Source organism: Leucoraja erinacea, chromosome 11 (genome assembly GCF_028641065.1).
Source record: "Leucoraja erinacea ecotype New England chromosome 11, Leri_hhj_1, whole genome shotgun sequence".
Taxonomy (NCBI): Eukaryota; Metazoa; Chordata; class Chondrichthyes; order Rajiformes; family Rajidae; genus Leucoraja; species Leucoraja erinaceus.
Genome location: NC_073387.1, coordinates 29,689,585 through 29,709,821, shown reverse-complemented (window position 1 = coordinate 29,709,821; position 20,237 = coordinate 29,689,585). Strand labels below are relative to the sequence as shown.

The window sequence follows — 20,237 nt, the reverse complement described above, 5'->3', positions numbered from 1 at the left end:
GTTTAATATAATGTATTCACATAAAACTGAAGAAGTAGATTTATCAATTATTTCATTGGACGCAGAAAAAGCATTTGACCAAGTAGAATGGCAATATCTGTTTAAAGTATTGCAAAAATTTAATTTGGAAGAGAACTTTATTTCATGGGTAAAATTATTATATGACAAGCCGTCTGCTAGAATACTGACCAACAGCATGTTATCTTCGAAATTTCATCTATCAAGGGGCAATAGACAGTAGTGTGCACTTTTGCCCCTGTTATCTTGTGATAGAGCCCCTAGCAGAAAGTATAAGAAGTCATCCGAATATTCACGTTTATAATACCAAACACTCAAATAATAAAATCTCATTATACGCAGACAATGTATTATTATACATTACAAATTCGCAAATTAGTATGCCTAATATATTAAATTTAATAGGAGAATTTGGTTTCTTTTCAGGATATAGAATAAATTGGAATAAAAGCGAAATCATGACGATAAAACCTCAAGAGCAGACACATCTGTTAAAATTCCCCTTTAAAATTGCAACAGAGAAATTTGGGTATCCAAATTACTAGAAAATATAAATCACTATTTAATGCAAATTATAAGCCTTTACTAACTAAATTGAATGCATTGATTAAATTCTGGAAAACACTGCCGATGTCTTTATTAGGCAGAATAAACGCCATAAAAATGATCTTTCTACCACAAATTCTATATTTATTTCAAACAAATCCAATATATTTACCAAAAAAATTATTTAAAAAACTAGACTGTGACATTACAAATTTCATATGGGACTATAATCACATAGAATCCAAAGACAACACATGTGTAAACCCAAAGAATTTGGGGGACTGACACTCCCCAACTTTCTGTACTACTATTGGGCAGTGATAATCAAAAATACAATTCATTGGTTGGACAGCTCTGCCCAACAAATAGATTGGATAAGAATGGAGAAAAAGGATTGCTCCCCTTTTAATTTAGGAGCGATCCTTCTCTCCCCGATAAAATTGAACAATATAATATATAAGAAGAACCCAATTATTCACAGCACAATACGGATTTGGAAACAAGTAAAACTAACTTTAAAATTAAGGAATTTATCGCTTCTTTCTCCAATAGTTAATAATCCCTCATTCAAACCATCTATTATTGATAACTCGTTTACCCACTGGGAAAGAGTAGAAATTAAAACGTTTGGAGATATGTATGAAATGGGAAACCTATCATTTCACAAATTACAATTAAAATACAACCTGAAATGTAATCAATATTTCAAATACCTTAAAGTTCGTGATTACTTGAAAAAACACATACAAGGATATCAATCTCTAACTTCAGATTTATTAGATGAAGGAATGAATAGAAAGGCAGACTCAAGTAATATAATATCATATTTATATAATATTATTTTAAATATAGAAATACCTTCAACAGAGGCAATTAGAATGGATTGGGAACAAGAATTACTGATAAAAATTCCGAAAGACAGATGGGAAAAACACTTGCTATATGTACACAAATGTTCGATTAATGTAAGACATAATTTAATTCAATTTAAGATTTTACATAGATTATATTACTCGAAAACTAGACTGAATACATTTTTTCCAAATGTCTCTCCCATCTGTGACAAATGTGCATCTCAAAACACCATTATAACACACTCTTTTGTCTCCTGTACAAAACTTCATAAATTCTGGAATTAAATTTTTGGAACTTTTACAAAACTAACACAAAACTGAACCCCAATATAGAACTGATTATCTTCGGATCAATGGAAGACGGATGTAAACTAACTACGTCTCAAAAATCTCTTCTTAACTTTGGCTTAATAACGGCACAAAAACTCATACTTAAATTTTGGAAAAATCCAGCCACACCAACGCTCAAAATGTGGATAACAAATATGTCTGAAATGTTACATCTTGAAGAAATGAGACTCCTCCTGTTAGGCAAAACAGACCAATTCTTAATGATTTGGTCTTCTATCGACTTTTTACAAGCATATGGTGCAACACAACCGTAGAAATTAAACGTTTCGGAACCGGGTAAAGGGTGGATAAAGATATTAAATAGGTATATCCCAATCTCTTTATTTTTATTTCCTTTCTGTTTATGTCTTTTTCTTCTCTTTTTTCTACTCTATCCCTTTCTACCTTTTCTTTGGGCTTTCTTTACTATCTCACGAACTAACACTACGGCTTATGATATTCTTTTCTCCTCTATCCTGACTTTTCTCATTTTCTGTTCTATTCTGCTAAATTTGAAAATAGAAGTTGTACATGAACTGTATCTCATTATGTATTAGATACATATGTACTACATTATTGTACTTGCTTCCAATAAAAATTAAAAAATAAATAAATAAAAATACGAGTGCATGTGGGGCTGTATTCCAGACTGTTTATTGTATTCCATCTGCTTTCTATAATGTGTCTAATTGTGAACAATAAGAAAACATTCCTTTGTGCAATCTTTGTTTCCTGAATGGAAATATTATCAACCTCCTAAGAAAAAAACTCTATTCTTGGGAGCTAGTTTTAATTTGCAACCTTTAGAATGATAGTCTCCTGATGTTTCATTCCATCAAGTAAAGTGTTCTTATTACTGTGTTCTTTTCCCATTGCTGCATGAATAAATAGTCAATATTAGTCCTTCGCAAATATTGTTTAAATCTCATATTAAACACAATGAATGTAATTTTCAATTCTATTGGCAAAATTTAAAGAAAAATTGAGACCAAATGGCACAGCCAATTTAATTTTGTAACTGTATTACACTAATATTTACAAATGTGTGTGATGATTCCCCCCCCCCCCCCCCCCCCCCCCCCCCCCCCCTCCTTTTAATTCACTATTCAAGCTTGTCAGCTTCCTTTATGCATACTTTTTTTTAAAGGAGAGGTACTAGCCACCAGCACTATCATTGCCATTCAAAGCATTTTTCATAGCTTGGTCTTGAAAGTAAATACAATGTTGCTGGTAGTAAAATAGCTTCCATGCCATTGAATCAACAGCAGATTGCATTCAAAAGTTCCAATTGCACACAATACTCATAAATTGTGATTTCTACGTTTTGTGTTAGAACTGTACAGTGAATCAACTGTACAGTGAATCAACTGAGTTTTCTGGAGAAATTTAGAGGTCACACAGTGACATCAAGAATGCCTAATGCCTAATATTTCCTCCACTGTAGCAACATCTAGTAAAAAGTAGTAAATCCAATCTCAATTATGTTATTGTAAACAATGGAACTGACAAATCAAGGGTATAAAATTAATTTGCACCATCTTGTAATTCTGTAAATATTTGTAATGGAATAATCAGTCATAAACTGTAATTTATCAAACCTGTATAATGTTGAAATAAGTTGCATTTTGTATATAGTTTCAATTTCTGTACAGTAAGAATAAAAATGAACCGCAAGTAGAGTTTGATTTTAAACCCACATCAAAAGGTGTTTGTAGGACTATAGCCAGATTACTGTCACTATATTAGGATTGTATAATCTTGATTTCTCTGCCCCTTCATGTTTTTTTTGTGTGCATGTGTCTCCTCACTTAAAATCGGTTTGTAATTTTGTCCATTTCTAGAATGTTATGACTGTGATGAATGGATTGCAATGGGTTGCTGTTTGTAATCAACAAATCATACAAGATTATACAAGGCATGATTAATAAATTTGAAGATTACATTAAAATATGTAGTATCATCGACAGTGAAGATGGTTATCAAGAATTACAGCTGGATCTTGATCAGCAACTGGAGCATTGTGTCCATTTCTTATCACCATACCACTGGGAAGATTCATGTTAAACAGTACAGAAAAGATTTTGCAAAAATGGCTCCAAAGGGGGGAGATTGCAGCTTTCAGTTAGAATGGTGAAGCTCGTGTGGATTTGCTCAGGTTGACAGTAGATTTGCTTGAAATATACATGATCATGACTAGTGAAAAAGAGATAAAAAGAGAGAAGCTGTTCCTATTAGATTTTGGGCAAAATGTGCAGAGTTGTAAGGATAAACCATTTTTATTTGGGAGTTGTTAAGATGTGGAATTGATTTCCTTTAAAGGTAATACAAACTGATTGGATACCAGACAGAATTGGCTAAGCATCTGAAAGCAAATAATTTGCAGAAATATGGTAAAATAGCAGAGAGGTGACACTGAAGGAGTTGCACTCCTGTGCCAAACTAATTGCATGCTTTTATGTAACGGGTAAATTAAATTACTAGTCTATCATGCCATTTATCTGCTGTTTATACCGTGTGAAAGACGTGACTGGAGAACTAGGGATAGTTAATGGAGTTGTCTTGAGGACAGTCTGTACTACAGTCAAGCAGGTGCTGGATATCTCAAGATGTATGAAGGTAGATTAATCTCCTGGGCATGATCAGTTATATCTAAGGATATTGTGGGAAGCTAGAGAAGGGGAGGGTGAAGGTGGACCAGACTGCAGGATGGTGATAGGAAATAACACTATTTTCCTTCTTGGAAGTAGTCTTTAAATTTGCAAGTTAATTTTATTCTCCGAGGCCAACATAACCATTGATTTCATTCTTGTATATCCTGAGGCGTACATTTTTTTTTTGTGTTTAAAATGCCTTAAATTTAATAAGTGTCTTGCAAAACATTTTCTCGCCTAATGTCATGTGCAAGAGGACAACCAGTGCTAATGGTAGCTGTACTAATTATTTTGGTTGTCTTGTAAGGCGTGAATCTGATCATGAAAGGGGAAATATTTTATTATTAAGCAGTATGTTTTGCAATGCCAATATTTAATTATTAATCAAACACTTTAGTTGATAAGTAATCTTGGGAGAATTTTGACGAGTACAATCATTACATTCATTTTAAGCAGTTATGATTGTATTGGTTTTATAATTGCCAAGAGGATGTAAACTGTATACACAAAATTATCACGTAATACATTTAAATTGTCATGTTATTAATCATCTCTGGATCTAAATCATTACTGTTGAATTCAATAACTTTGAGCAGAAAGGTTATTGTGCTTTTTTAAAACCGTAACATTTCCTATTTTATAATTGTGAAATGTGATTTTTGTTTTTAATATTTGAAGCCTCAGAATGCTGTATAAAAATAATTTGCCTTTACAACTAATAACATAGGATGACCTCCCAACATGCATTACAGCAGTGCAAGTTAAATAGACTTTTTTAAACCTACATGAACTGTTTGACTGAAGGAGAGGAAAGACTGTCTGAACAAGGGGTTTCTTTAGAACAGTGGACAATATTGTATAGTTTAATACAATCCAACAAATATAGAACAGCAGGCCTAAAAATGTAGCTGAGTCGTTCTATGTTGATATTGATATCATTTAATATTTTGTTTCATCCAGGTCATTCATCCCTCTTCCCAGTTGAAGATGGTTTCCTTGATGATGGGCGTGGGGATCAAACTCTTCATAGTGGCTTAAGTTCTCCACATTGTTTTCCTCATCAAAATGGTGAACGAGTGGAACGATATTCCCGCAAAGTATTTGTTGGTGGTCTGCCGCCTGATATCGATGAAGGTAGGGTTACGATTTTAGAATTGGATTGTGGGTGGAAATTATGAAATTAAATTGTTCAAAAATATTGAATTGATCGGTTTGACTGAATGCCCCTCTGCAACATTATGATCTAAAGTTAAGAAAGGCTTCCTTTTTTTGGTTATAAACACCAGTTAAAGTTATTTTACTTGAAATCATCTACAATGCAATGCACGTTTACCTAAACTTTTATATTGTGTAAAATAATGTGCACGTTATGTACATCAAGTCAGCGATTTCTGGCCGAAAAACTCGGTGTGATTTTATTGTATGTTGTCTTCCATGCTCATAAATGTAAAGTATATTGGATTTGAGCTCAGAAACTATCACCAGTAAGATAGTGAATGCACTTTATTCAAACAGATGAAATCACAGCTAGTTTTCGTCGTTTTGGCTCCCTGGTTGTTGACTGGCCTCACAAGGCAGAGAGCAAGTCATATTTTCCACCAAAAGGTAAGCCAAATTATATCCACTTTCACTTCAAATTAATATTAATACATGGTATACCTGAGAAAAATACAAACTTGCCCAAAATCTATTTCTATACTTATAAAACTCTGATCTTGGATGTGTATTTATTATGACTCTATTTGTGTTTTGTGTAATCATATCTTCGCGGAAAAACGACGCGGTAATGGTAAAATTTGTACATATTCCGATAGACATTTTTCCCCTGGAGTCCAAAATCTGCTTATCTGAAAATGTCATGCTTTATTTCTTGAGTTATTAATAAAAATGTTCAAAAATCTGACTAAACTTTGAATTTAAAAACAACAGTCTTTTCCTGATGACATCATAATGGGTCTGCATGCCCTCTTCCTCGCGCTGTGAGTGACGTCATCCCTCCCACCTCCCCCCCCCCATTACTCAAAAGACACAGCCGGAGATGAAATGGGGCCGTCGACTGAAAACCAAAGATCATAGCTGAAGACTGTGGCAGCCCAACTCGCAGTCCTTTGGTCGATGCTCGCTCGCTGCATCGCCCGCCGCATGGTGGGGAGGTTGCTGCCGCTCTCTGCCTCTGTCCTCTGCCCTCTGCCTCTACCCACTACCTCTGCCCCCTGCCCTTTGCCCCTGCCCCTTTTCCCTCTGCCCTCTGCCCCTGCCTTCTGCCCCCAGCCCTCAGGCCTATGCTCCCAGCCCTCAGGCCTCTGCCCCCAGCCCTCAGACCTCTGCCCCCAGCCCTCAGACCTCTGCCCCCAGCCCTCAGCCCTCTGCCCCCAGCCCTCAGCCCTCTGGCCGCTGCCGCCAGGCCTCTGCCCCCAGTCTTCTCGACTTATTACTGCAAATGTTTAAAAATATCAAAATACTTTGAATTTTAAACGACGAGCATTCACTGATGATGTCACAATGGCTCTGCTAGGCTCCATCTCACACACAGAATCTTCCATGCGCTTCGAGTGACGTCACCCCCCGACGCCCCCTCAAGGGTTATTCACACCCACCCCCGGGTTATTCAAAAGACACCGCAGGTGGAAGAAAGGATGAGCCCGGAGATGAAGTCAGGCGCTGGACTGGAGACTGCGGCAGCCGAACTCGCGATCCTCGGGTCCATGCACGCCCGCTGCCTCGCTCGGGTCCACGCCCGTCCGCCACCTGGTGGGGAGGTTGCTGCCGCGGGCCGAGCCTGGCGCTCTCTCTGCCTTGCTCTCTCTGCCTCTCTTTCTCTCTCTCTTTCTCTTTCTCTCTCTCTCTCTCTCTCTCTCTCTCTCTCTCTCTCTTTCTCTCTTGCCTCTCTCTCTCTCTCTCTCACTCTCTCTCTCTCTCTCTCTCTCAATTCAATTCAATTTTCAATTTTAAAACTTTATTGGCATGATAAAAAAAACATTGTTATATTGCCAAAGTATAAAACATGACATACATGTTTAAAATGCATAAGTATAAATACAAGTATACAGTGCATGGATAGATATGTCCTTGTAAATAAACTCGCAATAGGCCTATTGCCCTTTATAGATTGCTGCACGTTCTTGTAGCTGTAAGCAGTACAAAACAATAGCAAGTTTAGCAATTCAATATTAATTTCTTAGTGTTAGTTAATGTCAATTAGTGTGTGCGTACATATGTGCATGTTGGTCATTCACCGTCTCTCAGGTTATGGCATGCTGTTACGTATTGTGCACCAAGATATGCCGTATTTCCTTCGCCAAGGATTATTCTTAGTTTTGATGTATCATCTAGTTCTTTAAAATCAGGGGTTGCCACACTGAGTTTGTCAAAGTATGCTTTCCTTGTTTTGCAATTTTTTTGCATTTTAGGTGGAAGTGCACCTCTGTTTCAACCTCATCTGTCAAACAGTGGCCGCATCTATCTCTTGGTTGCTCTCTCTGTCTCTCTTTCCCCCTCCCTCTGTCTCTCTCTCTCTCTCTCTCTCTGCCTCTCTCTCTCTCTCTCTTGCTTTTAATGATTTTTATTCTCCTAACGTGAAGCTGGTATGTCACATGATGAAAAGAATAATTGCTTGCAATAATAATCTGTGCTCTTCCAATCTTTATTCCAATATACCAGGTGGCAAAGCAACCACATTAGTTGAGATGCATCAGCTTATTCTTTGTCTTATTTTGCAGGCTATGCATTTCTGCTCTTTCAGGAGGAAGGTTCTGTACAAGCTTTAATTGATGCTTGCATTGAAGAAGAGGGAAAGCTGTATCTTTGTGTGTCGAGTCCAACCATCAAAGATAAACCAGTAAGCAAATGCATAATTACTAACATAAATAATCAAAGATCAATGTAGTTAAATAGTTAGGAAGAGACAACTTGGTTTCTGGTTTACTTGAGCATCCTTGGGTAGGTGCTCTTGTCTTTACTGCTCTCCAAATGCAGGTGTGAGTCTTTTTTTATGTACATAATTGAGTTTTCAGGAACTTTCCTTTGCCCGGGAAACTAATATCTATTTTTAACATTATAAATGCTCTAATTTCATATTTAATCTAATATATTAATATTCAGATGTATAACAAACAAAAACTGTCAAGAACCAGAATGCTGATACAAAAATCATCTCCTTTAAAATAAAATCTTAATTTCAATTTGTAGTCCAATACGACAACTGATGTACTTGTTTAATTTCCAATGCTTTATTAGACGATTTGGGTTTACCAAGAGAGCAACAGCCATGATCACTGTATTGAAGTATAGGTAATTCAGTTATAACAAATGTTTCCATAACTCCAATTTGATATAATGCAATTTGTGAATTAGGAAACAATATTTGCATTACGCATGCCAAATTTGTTAAATACACAATTGGGAACTAGAGAACTAAAGTTACTTTGAAAATTGACAAGCAAATTTTAAAAAAGCTGTCTTAGATTTAAACAGTGTAGGGAGGAAATTATAAACCTGTTTCAGCGCAGTAATCATTGTCTCTTAACAACATGGTTGCAACTTTAACTGCAGGCGATCCTTGAAAATGAAAAGTGTTGTTTCAATTGATACTCTGTTAAGCAATGTAACATACAGACTTAAGTATTTTTAGCTTGCGTTAACAAAAATAGGCTATTGAAAAGACCTTCATCTTTCTAAATCTTGCTGGCAAAATAATTCTTATTGCAAAACCTGAAACCTTCGAGTCCCTAATCCCATTGACACAATTGTTTTTATAATGCTTTCCTAAACATGAGATTTCTTAGAACACAGCTGTCACATTATAGCAAAGCTATCATATCCTCAAATCAATTAATGAATTGCTATATTCTGTCAACTTGTGTTTTAAATATGCATAATTTTAAATGCAGGTTCAGATTCGCCCATGGAATCTCAATGATAGTGACTTTGTAATGGATGGTTCTCAGCCACTTGATCCACGGAAGACGATTTTTGTAGGTGGTGTTCCTAGACCTCTTAGAGCTGGTAAGCCAAAATATCAATGAAATGTTCTCATTATATCAAAGTCGGTCAAAGTAGCCTTTATTGTCATTCAGACCTTGCGGTCTGAACAAAATTTTGTTGCCTTGCAGTCCTACATATAGTACAAAATGACAAAAACACACAATAAACACAAATTAACATCCACTTCAGTGAGTTCACTAGGCACCTCCTCACTGTGATGGAAGGCAAAAGTCTTAAGTCTTGTCTCATCCCTTCTTATTCTCCCTCTGCGCCGAGGCGATCCAGGTTTCAGATGTTGTGACCCCGCCGGGCGATGGTAAGTAATGTCAACCTCGCGGCTGAATCCGAGCTCCGCGAACGGGCCGGTTCAACTCCGCGGCCCGGGGTGGTCGAAGCTGCCGAAGCTGCGGCCCTCCAGTCCAGCGGACGCAGCTGTTGTTGCGGGAGTTCCGGAGAACAGGTCAACAACCAGTGACCTGCAAGCTCCCGACACTGGGCCCGCGGTCGGGTCGGGTGGCTGCTGCCGCTGGTACACAGCCCCAGCTCCGAGGCCGGGTCGCCGCTGCCCCAGCTCCGAGGCCGTATGGCCGCTGCCCCAGCTCTGTGGCCGGGTGGCCGCTGCCCCAGCTCTGTGGCCGGGTGGCCGCTGCCGCTGCCCTAGCTCCGAGGCCGGGTGGCCGCTGCCCCAGCTCCGAGGCCGGATCGCCGCTGCTGTCGGAACACCACAGCTCCGGAGTCGGACCACTGCCGCTGGAACGCTGCCCAGCTCCACGGCCGCCAGCTATTAGGCCTCGGCGGAGACGGAGGATACGACAAGAAAAGTCGCATTCCCCCCCGAAGGAAGAGACCAAAAACATGTTTCTCCCCCCCCCCCCCCCCCCCCCCCCCCCCACACACATACACAACCTAATAAACCAAAGATTAATTAAAACAGGACAAAAGAACAAAAAAAAAAAACAGACGGACTGCAGGCGAGCCGCAGCTGCTAAGGCAGCGCCGCCATCTTGGACTATGAAGCTGTTTGTATTATTATTTGGAACTAGTGACACTCATAAATGATTCAATGTATGGAACTGAAACATAGAAACAAGGTGTAGGAGTAGGCCATTCGGCCTTTCGAGCCAGTACCGCCATTAAATATGATCATGGCTGATCATCCAGAATCAGTACCCTGTTTCTGCATTCTCCCCATATCCCTTGATTCTGTTAGCCCTAAGAGCTATATCTAACTCTCTTAAAAGAGATTTGGAATGTAGATGGGTGTAATTAGACCAAATATTTAATTCCCACTTTAAACATGATTGAGATACCATCCTAAAGAACACTTTATATGCTGTTCAGTGAAACTAATACATTCTAAAGTATTGAAATGTGAAAATGTATCATTCATAACATTGTTGTAGAATCCAGGTGGAAAATTAGGTAGTGTTCTATTTGTGTTGAACCTTTGTAGTTTTCACTAGCTGTACCAGGATTCACTATTAGATATATCTTCCTTTCCCGACCTCTTTCCGCCATCCACAAGGACCACTTAATTTATGACTCCCTGATCGTCATAGAGTTATACAGCGTGAAAACATGCCCTTGAACCCAACTTGTCCATGATGCCCCATCTAAGCTAATCCCATTTGCCCACATTTGGGTAATATCCCTCTTAATCTTTTCCTATCCATGTACCTGTCCAAATGTCTTCTTAAATCTTAGAAACATAGAAAATAGGTGCAGGAGTAGGCCATTCGGCCCTTCGAGCCTGCACCGCCATTCAATATGATCATGACTGATCATCCAACTCAGTATCCTTTAGCCACAAGGGCCACATCTAACTCCCTCTTAAATATAGCCAATTAACTGGCCTCAACTACCTTCTGTGGCAGAGAGTTCCAGAGATTCACCACTCTGTGTGAAAAATGTTTTTCTCATCTCGGTCCTAAACGATTTCCCCTCTATCCTTAAGCTGTGACCCCTTGTCCTGGACTTCCCCAACATCGGGAACAATCTTCCTGCATCTAGCCTGTCCAACCCCTTAAGAATTTTGTAAGTTTCTATAAGATCCCCCCTCAATCTCCTAAATTCTAGCAAGTACAAGCCGAGCCTATCCACTCTTTCTTCATATGAAAGTCCTGACATCCCAGGAATCAGTCTGGTGAACCTTCTCTGCACTCCCTCTATGGCAATAATGTCCGTCCTCAGATTTGGAGACCAAAACTGACCAAAGACATTTTTCTGTACACATTTTTAATAAAATCCTTCCTCCCCCCCCACTCACTCATTTTTTCGCCTCCTGCTGGCCAGCCACCATAACGGCTGCTACCGCCCGCCTCTCCTCCAAAAACGCCGACATTTTTCACATTTCGCTAGCGATTTTCCCTGCTGCCGCCTGATTCTCCTCCACTCGTTACTCCGCCAAAACCACACACAAAAATGCCGAGATTTTTACCACTTCGCTAGCGATTTTACTTTTACATTCGCTCATCCACTTATTAAATTTAGTACATTTTTCTGTACACATTTTAAATAAAATCCTTCCCCCCCACTCACTCATTTTTTCGCCTCACGTCCATCCTTCTCTACTGTTAGTGTACAGATTTCCAGCATCTGCAATGTTTTATTGCAATATGTAGATTACAAATTTAGGAATGTGGATTTCAACAGTAGATGGCTGAGCATTCTGGACTTCCTCAACTATCATGTGTTCAGCAATGTATGCTTACACTCTGTATTTCCCTAAACCATTCTTTCCTCTCCATCACCAGAAAATTCTAGCCTTTTGGACATTTGACAGACTGAATTTCCAGATTGTCATTTTCGAACAGACAGGATGGGATACCTTTTACATTCCCATTTGCCTTGACAGAAAATTTGCTAGAATTAGTGTATGAAACAGTGTATGGAGAGGGAATTGTTGTGTCTCTTTGGTGCCAGGTGGCTATATAAATTGTGTGTTAAGGGAGAATGAAACAAAGCTGAAGTGTGTTGACATGGCTTAAAATCCTGTCAATATTCGTTATCTAGAATGCAACATGAAGAATGTCAAGCTTTCAAAGCAAGGTCTTACTAAACTGATACTTTAGCAGTTTTGAGATAGATGGTAACTATTGTAAAAGTGGCAGCTTCCGTAAGTTTAGAAAATTAGTTTGTGTAATTTTTGTTTATATATTTAATTGACGTGCTTTTGTATTAATAATGGTTGGCACTCTGCTGCTTGTAACCGTCCTGCTTTTCTTGGCTTCTTGTGCTGCAGTGGAGCTGGCAATGATCATGGACAGGCTGTATGGTGGAGTATGCTATGCTGGTATTGACACGGACCCAGAGTTAAAATATCCAAAAGGTGCAGGCCGTGTGGCTTTCTCAAATCAACAAAGCTATATTGCTGCTATCAGCGCTCGCTTTGTCCAGTTACAGCATGGAGACATTGATAAACGGGTAAGTGCAAATCTCTCTCCATATTAAAAAAATCTTATAGCAGAGGTCTTGTCTCTCAAATTTCCCACCTGGCAGCCTGGCCCGTAACATTAATTCACATGGAATCCAAGCGAATTGGTAAATTAGCTCCAAATTTGTTGTGATGCAAGATTATTTTTCTCACAGAAATTCTGTGACCAATTGTATGCTGCACAGATCAATGCTGAGGCCTTTTGTTTATAATAGATATTAATTGGATGAAAATGTAGGTAATTTGATCAGCAGGTTTGGTGGTGGAGTTGTGTTTAGCAAGGACGGTTGTCAATGATATAGCAGAATATAGATGGTGTTGAATCCAGACAAGTGTAAAGTGATGAAGAAATAAGGAACAATGCTCGTTTTCAAAACAATGTATGTTGAGACATCACGTGCAAGTTACATTGCACGGGTATAAAACTGGTTAGACCATATTTGGAGCATTGTGTGCTGTTCTTGCTGCCATATTGTCAGAAAGATGTGATAGAATGCAGAGGAGATTCACTGCAAGCACTTCAGTTATGAGATGTGAGGAGAGATTGGGTCATGTGGGGTCATATAAAATTAGGGGCTATAAGTTAAGGAAGAAAGATGTGGAGACTGTGAAGAGGGTGCAGACGAGGTTCACCAGAATGTCGCATAAACTGCAGCATTAGCTATAAGGAGAAGTTGGACTTCTTGGATTGTTTTCTCTGGAGTATCTCAGGCTGAGGTGCTTCCTGATCGTAGGTGTATAAAATTATGATAAATGTAGATAGGGTAGATTGTCTCCCTCCTCCTCTCCCAGGTGGAAATGTTAAATACAACATGGCATGAGTTTAAAATAAGATTTATACACAGGGTGGTAGGTGCCTGGAATGTACTGCCAGGCAGAAGCAGTTATAATCATGTTTGAGATGCATCCGAAGAGACATGAGCAGCAGTGAAAAGACATATACAGGCACATGATTCGTTTTGATTGATGCTATGTTTATTTTTGTAGATATAATAAAATAAATATGTAGATATAAAGAAAATAAAAAATAGGCAGAGAGGTAAAATTAGCTGTCTAACTGCAAAGTCAGATATACCCAGTGTTTTATTTTGAAAAATAATTTTGGTTTCAGCTTTAATTTTTTTTCCTTTATAAGTAAACGTTGGTCTAGTGTTTCCTGTGCCAAGATTTGTCAAGTGGAAAAGTGATCGTTTTTGGTCCTGATACTTTGATTTTCAAAATTCTTCTTTGGGAAAAAATATGTTGCTTTGGTTTCATTTTCCATTTAATTTAATCCAACAACAAATACTCAGAAATAAGTAGTGCCAACCTAACAGCTGTGATATAATTTACCTTGTTCAGCTTCTACTTTCAATTCTACATGCTGGCTAATATTATTTTAGTTCTTGAAACAATTTTAAAGCCCATTTTAAGTAAGCATAATTAAATGTAAGTATTTTCATCCAAACTGCAATCTTGCAGATAAATGCTTGTTTTTTAAACAGAACCTTAGTTTGGGACTTCTCTGCCTGTTAAGGTGGATGCAGAAGAAAAATGAGGCTTATTGTTGACTTAACCACATTTCACCTTCAGTGAGGATTTGGTCAAGTATTTTCTGTTTGGATTTGCTCTGAATATTGGTTGTCTGGGCAACAGTGACCACACTTCAAAACGAATTGTTATTTAGCAGACCCTGTCCATGTGATTATGCAAACAAAGGTCTTCCTTTTAATTTTTCATCTTGAATAAATTAATCAAAATAACTGGATGAAATATATCCCTATATTATGCTTGAGCTTGCAAATCCAGATCTCAGGAACCAATTTCAGGAAATATGTAAGCTTTTATTTGCTTGTTTAATTTATCTCTGCATCTATTAATGAAAACTTTATTAATTTTAGGTGGAAGTGAAGCCATATGTCCTTGATGATCAACTGTGTGATGAATGCCAGGGTACCCGCTGTGGTGGGAAATTTGCTCCATTTTTCTGTGCCAATGTCACATGTCTGCAGTATTACTGTGAATACTGCTGGGCTGCCATACATTCTCGTGCTGGGAGAGAGTTCCACAAGCCACTCGTAAAAGAAGGAGGAGACCGTCCACGCCAGGTTCCCTTCCGTTGGAGCTAAAAGAAATATTTAAATATTATTCTAGTGGCAAGATAAGTGTGTTCTAGGGCTGCAGACACCAGAGTAGCTAGGAATAATAAATAAGTGCATTCTTCTACTGCCTCATCCCATATTTCAAAACGCATGTCTCTAAATTCACTTAAAATTGTTAAATTAATCTCTAGTTTTAATGTTTTCCATATGCATTGACTGACTTGTGATAACACTGGATATGTGATCCTTATCTTAATGAAATAATATAGATTCAGTCAAAGTGCATCATTGGTATTTCTGGAAAACACACTTGCACAGCTTGCTGCTGTACTTGAGGAAAATGTTATATAAAGGAAATAGACAACAGAGAACCAGTTTTCAGCGCCATTTATAGTTGTATAGACAGAATCTAGAATTAATGTGAAGTTATACTGCAGCCCCTTCTGTGTTTTTGTTTCCAATTAAATTGTATCTAAAGTAAAGGAAGAGCACGCAAGAAAAATTAGCCCCAAAACAATATGAATCCCAATGTTCTTTTTAAAGCATAAACCTGTCAGTGTGGTTTTTTTAAAAATGTTGCTTCTGACACACTACAAGATTTACTAACAAATGTATGGGGTAAATGCTTTTGGTGCTTTTCCCATGTCTTCTTCACCTCCCTAAAATAAACAATTTCAGATAAAGGGGGTTTAGATTGCTGCTATGGTTGAAGTGTGCACTTATTTCAGAAAAAGTAAACCACAATTTGAAGATCTGCTGCCCCTAAAAGTTTACCAAAGTTGTTGAGATTGACATAAATCTAATTGTAGAGAGGCATTTTCGTTGCTGGAAGAGATTTTATACCTTTATTTTTTTGATGTTGCTATTTACAAAGTCCACTTGATCTACTAATATATTGTCATGTGTCAGCTTTTGCTCTCCATTTTGACACACAAAAGTAATACCTCAAATGTAGCCTTGATTTATATTTTTTTATTTTTAGTGATGCTATTTAATTGCAAGAGACAATAAGAGCCTTGCTGCTGTTTAAATGGTAATGTAAGATACCATTTTTTTCCAGTAAAAATGGGAATTGGAAAATAACAAAGAGAAAGGCTACATTACAACACAACTGCGTGTAGCACAGGCTATGGCTTCATCTGCCTAAGATTTTTTTATTTTATTTTGTGGAATAGTATGAATGATTGAATGTTTACTTGTACACCTATTTTGCATGCACTATATATTCATACATTTTCCCTCTATCCACATACTTATATTCTGCCTGAAAGTTTGGTTTAGAAAATTACATTTTGAAAATGTAAATGGCATAGAGAAAAGGAAACACTGAAATTCATTTGAGAGTGCCAATGTGCATGTTTCTGTGTTATTATAGGTTAGCATGTGGTGTCACAACACTATAAATGTAAGCTATGCAGGTTGGCTTTGAGTGGTACTGCCTTGCAGTGGCGAAGTAGGTGCTGGACTGCATTGAAGGAATTAATTCCTTTTGATTATTGCGTGATTCAGCCAAAGGTGGTTATGCTCCCGTTTGTAATTTAAAAAAAAATATATGTGAAAAATTCTTGCTCCTTACTCTAGCTTTTTCTTTTCTGATACAGTACATAGCATTCTTCAAACTCCTGCAAACCAAAGACTGGATTATTCCGTGCTAACTTGTGACCCACAAGTAACACATTGATAATGGCAGTGTAATTATTCCTTTGAAGTAATAGGCTTTAAAGAATTAAAACTGGTCAAAATGGAGACATTTGCTGTTAAATGATCAAATTTACAGTTTAAATTTGATCTATATTCTGCCACAATTGTGACAAACTAACAGCAGCAGAGAGTTATGAGGGTGCTTAACTTAGCTCGTCAGGGATTTAATGTTAAAGTTAAAAAAAAATTCTTAGTGGCAATTTTTAAGGTATAGAAAGTGTTGGTTATCATCCTTTCTTGGTGAACTGGTGTGCTTTTGTGCCATTCATGCCCAATTTTAATGTTTGTCGGTGTAGTGAATTAACATTTTTGAAATTTGACACTGAAAAATAACTTTTTTACTTGTAGTTAAATCCCTTTTTACTTAATCTGCCTTTGTACCTTTTGGTACAGTATTTCTCTAACAGGCTTTTTGTTTGTTATTCTTTTCCTTTTATATACACATACCAACATTTGTTATGCACTACTTTTATATATCTTGATTTTTCCAACAGTTAATATTTTTAAGCTCACTTTTTCACTGATGACATCTCTTTTTGCAATACCTCGATTTTTCATAATCTAAAGAGATGAATAGTTTTTCTATGTTTATTATTCAAAGATTTGCACATATAGTTAATTAATTGTGCAACAAAAATAAGTTGAAGCAATCAGTTTTATTTTCACTTTTTTTTCCTTTAACATTTGAAGGCAAAGTGAAATTTAAATATCATGAATGTTAGGGATCAGCATTGCTATTGATAAAACTGCAGATTCAGACAAAAACAAGATGTAGAATATATAACGCTCCTAACCCCAACGAAAATACTGCTAATTTCTAAAATAGTGATACAATACATATTTGGGCCAAGCTGCAACCTCGGCCCACCCCCTGATGTCCAAACGTGGATTCCAGTTTCTTCCAATATTACATTATATTTTTCAGCTAATATTGAATGAAAATATTCATATAGACTTTCTTTCAGCTCCTGCATTTGTGGTATAGTAGCTGACCTGGCACAATTCACAATACAAAATGCACACTGAAGAATTAGCAGTAAACTTGGACATATGGATTCTTAGGTGTTTGGTGGTTTTAAAAAATGGATTTACCCATTTTTGATGGGAAAAAGCTGGTTTGAAATGCCATCAAGTTACCTCAGTTCTGGATGGTGTGCAAGGTTGAAATGATTAAAATAAAAGCATGCATGTGAACAAAAAATATGTAAACTTCAAAACTTACTTGTTTATTGTGTGTTGTAAAGTTGTTTACAAAGGTTAAATTTCATTTCTCACTTGCCCATAGCATGGCAAATATATCCTCATAAACAGACCTCTGCAGAATGCATGATTTTAAATCTGATCTTGTGGTTCAAGAACGAAAGGATTTTATGAATGCCATTGGAAGGACTTGATAATTTATTCTTTGTGTCTGGATTTTAAGAATTTCTTACAAAGTTACAGAGACTTGAATGTGGTAAATTGTGAAAAGTTAATGTCATATTGTTATGTGCAATACTTTTTTTCTAACTTCTGAAAAACTTTACAGTGTAAACCTTTAATGCGATTTTTTTTAATTGCAAACATTCAGATTAATATGTTGTCCACAATGTCATTTTCTACTGTTATTATATTCCCTTTTATCTTACTGATATTTGTAAATTCAGAATATGATCTTTGTACTAATATAAATAATTGAAGTTATTTTTAGATATGGACTAAAGAAAAATGTGCTTGTTTGCTTATTTTTGTTACCTTACTTTAAAAAGTAGCAAAGACTACTTTTTTCAGCAGCATTATAATAATTGGGTCAATATCCTGTCCAGCGTTTTATTTTTGGTATCTTAAATTGAAATGTATAATTAGTTTTTTATCATTTTGACCATTCAGATTTTTTATGTTGTAATATTTTTTGAATGTGCAGCTTTTTTAATATTTTAAAGTGTCTAGTTTTTATTGAAAGCTTATGTATTCAACACTGTATGGCAAATATTCATAAAGAAAGAATAGTTATTGTGGAAGTCAGCCATCAGTGGTGACTCTGTGGCTGAAATCCTTGTGCTTTTCACTGTGTTTGGGGAGGTTGTAGTGATTAACAATTTTAAATAAAAGAAACTCATTTTTATTAATATTGGTTCACCTTTTTTGAATTAATTTTATGTACCCCTCTCAAATTGGTACAAAAATGTCCCTTTTTACAGCTTGTTTGTTGAAGTGGTAGTAAAACATAATGTTGTTAAGTTTTATGCCAACTATTTATAACGCTCAGTAATTTTTAAATATTTGTAATGTGAAATGTTGAATGATTAAAGTGTTTCAATGTACTGTAAATGTCTGAGCTTTATACTAACACTGGTCTGCGATTTATTTTTCATTAATTTATTTGCTTTGGTTAGCTAGCTAACCACTACTGATGCTGCTACTCTGTATTACATCTTGAAATGTACCCAATACAGTATTCTTGTTTTTATTAGAGGTCATTTTAGTGTGGCTGCCTGTCTCTCTCAAATCCCATAGGTTTGATTCAAGAGGAAATATTTTAGATGAATTAACATAGAATATGGAACTTGTTTGTTTGAAATCTTGCATTTTGACACACATTTAAAATAACTAAGTACTTAGCCTCCATACAAAGCTTGAAACACAAATCAGTTGCAAGAGATTACAACCCCGATTTTGCTGGTAAATGCTCAGAACCGTTGACATTTGCCTGTTTGCATATTACCAAATCAGGGTCTTTCGTGTATGCATAGATAAACATAAACATTTGTAACGTCCTTAATTATACTGGTAGAGGTCCGTCTTCTGGATTGCCTGGTTGTGAAGAGAGGCAAGAAGGTAAGTTTCTTTAATTGTTTATATTTTTTAGATATTGAATTGATTTGATTTTCATTTTTTAATCATGTAATCATTTTTACATTTTCAATGCTTCATTTTGAATTGCTAACCAGCAAAGTTAAGACACTGCTTGGTCAGCAGTCAAATTTCTCTATACAATGTTTTCCACATTTACGAGAATGTACAAGATAATCATTTTTTTAAGTAAATAAAGGATTAATTCCGCTTTAGATGTACTTATTCCATGAAGAAATAGTGGCAGAGACCCAAATTCTAACCACTCCCTTTTTAAAAAAAATCTACAGGGTCTATACAAATTATAACCATATAATAACCATATAACAATTACAGCACGGAAACAGGCCATCTCGACCCTTCTAGTCCGTGCCAAACACATAATCTCCCCTAGTCCCATATACCTGCGCTCAGACCATAACCCTCAATCCAAAATAATAATAATTATTTTGATTATTTTAAATGAAATGATGCATATTGTTTAGACTAATGAAATTGCTGATTTTAAAGGTTTAAGTAATTTGAAGGACGCTTGTTATCCACATGTAAGAACATATTCATTTTATTTATAAACCTAGTAGACATACAATTCCTTAAAAGTAATTTGACCTCTTCCCTGCCTCGTAGTAGTGGAATTTCAAGTTTATCTTGACTGCAGTTTGAGTTCTTAATGATCGTTGTATTATTAATGGAACCTTCTGCAGAATACTGGATAATCATGTTCCCAAAAGATTTTATTGTTCCATTTCTTGTCAACATTAAATGTTCAAATCTGCAGCACAAGGTAACACAAGAAATCATTAACTGA

General features: G+C 36.7%; 1 protein-coding gene across 2 annotated transcripts in view; it reads left to right on the top strand.

Annotated features, from left to right (window-relative positions):
• cpeb4b (cytoplasmic polyadenylation element binding protein 4b) overlaps positions 1-18,705 on the top strand; it is a 79,888-nt gene extending 61,183 nt beyond the window's left edge. For both annotated transcript variants that reach the window (XM_055642958.1, XM_055642957.1), the window contains 6 exons: positions 5,360-5,533; positions 5,915-6,004; positions 8,119-8,237; positions 9,289-9,403; positions 12,624-12,805; positions 14,696-18,705. In XM_055642958.1, the coding sequence (XP_055498933.1) occupies positions 5,360-5,533; positions 5,915-6,004; positions 8,119-8,237; positions 9,289-9,403; positions 12,624-12,805; positions 14,696-14,923 (908 nt within the window). In that variant the 3' untranslated portion in view covers positions 14,924-18,705. The remainder of the gene's footprint in view (positions 1-5,359; positions 5,534-5,914; positions 6,005-8,118; positions 8,238-9,288; positions 9,404-12,623; positions 12,806-14,695) is intronic.
• The last annotated feature ends 1,532 nt before the right edge of the window (positions 18,706-20,237 follow it).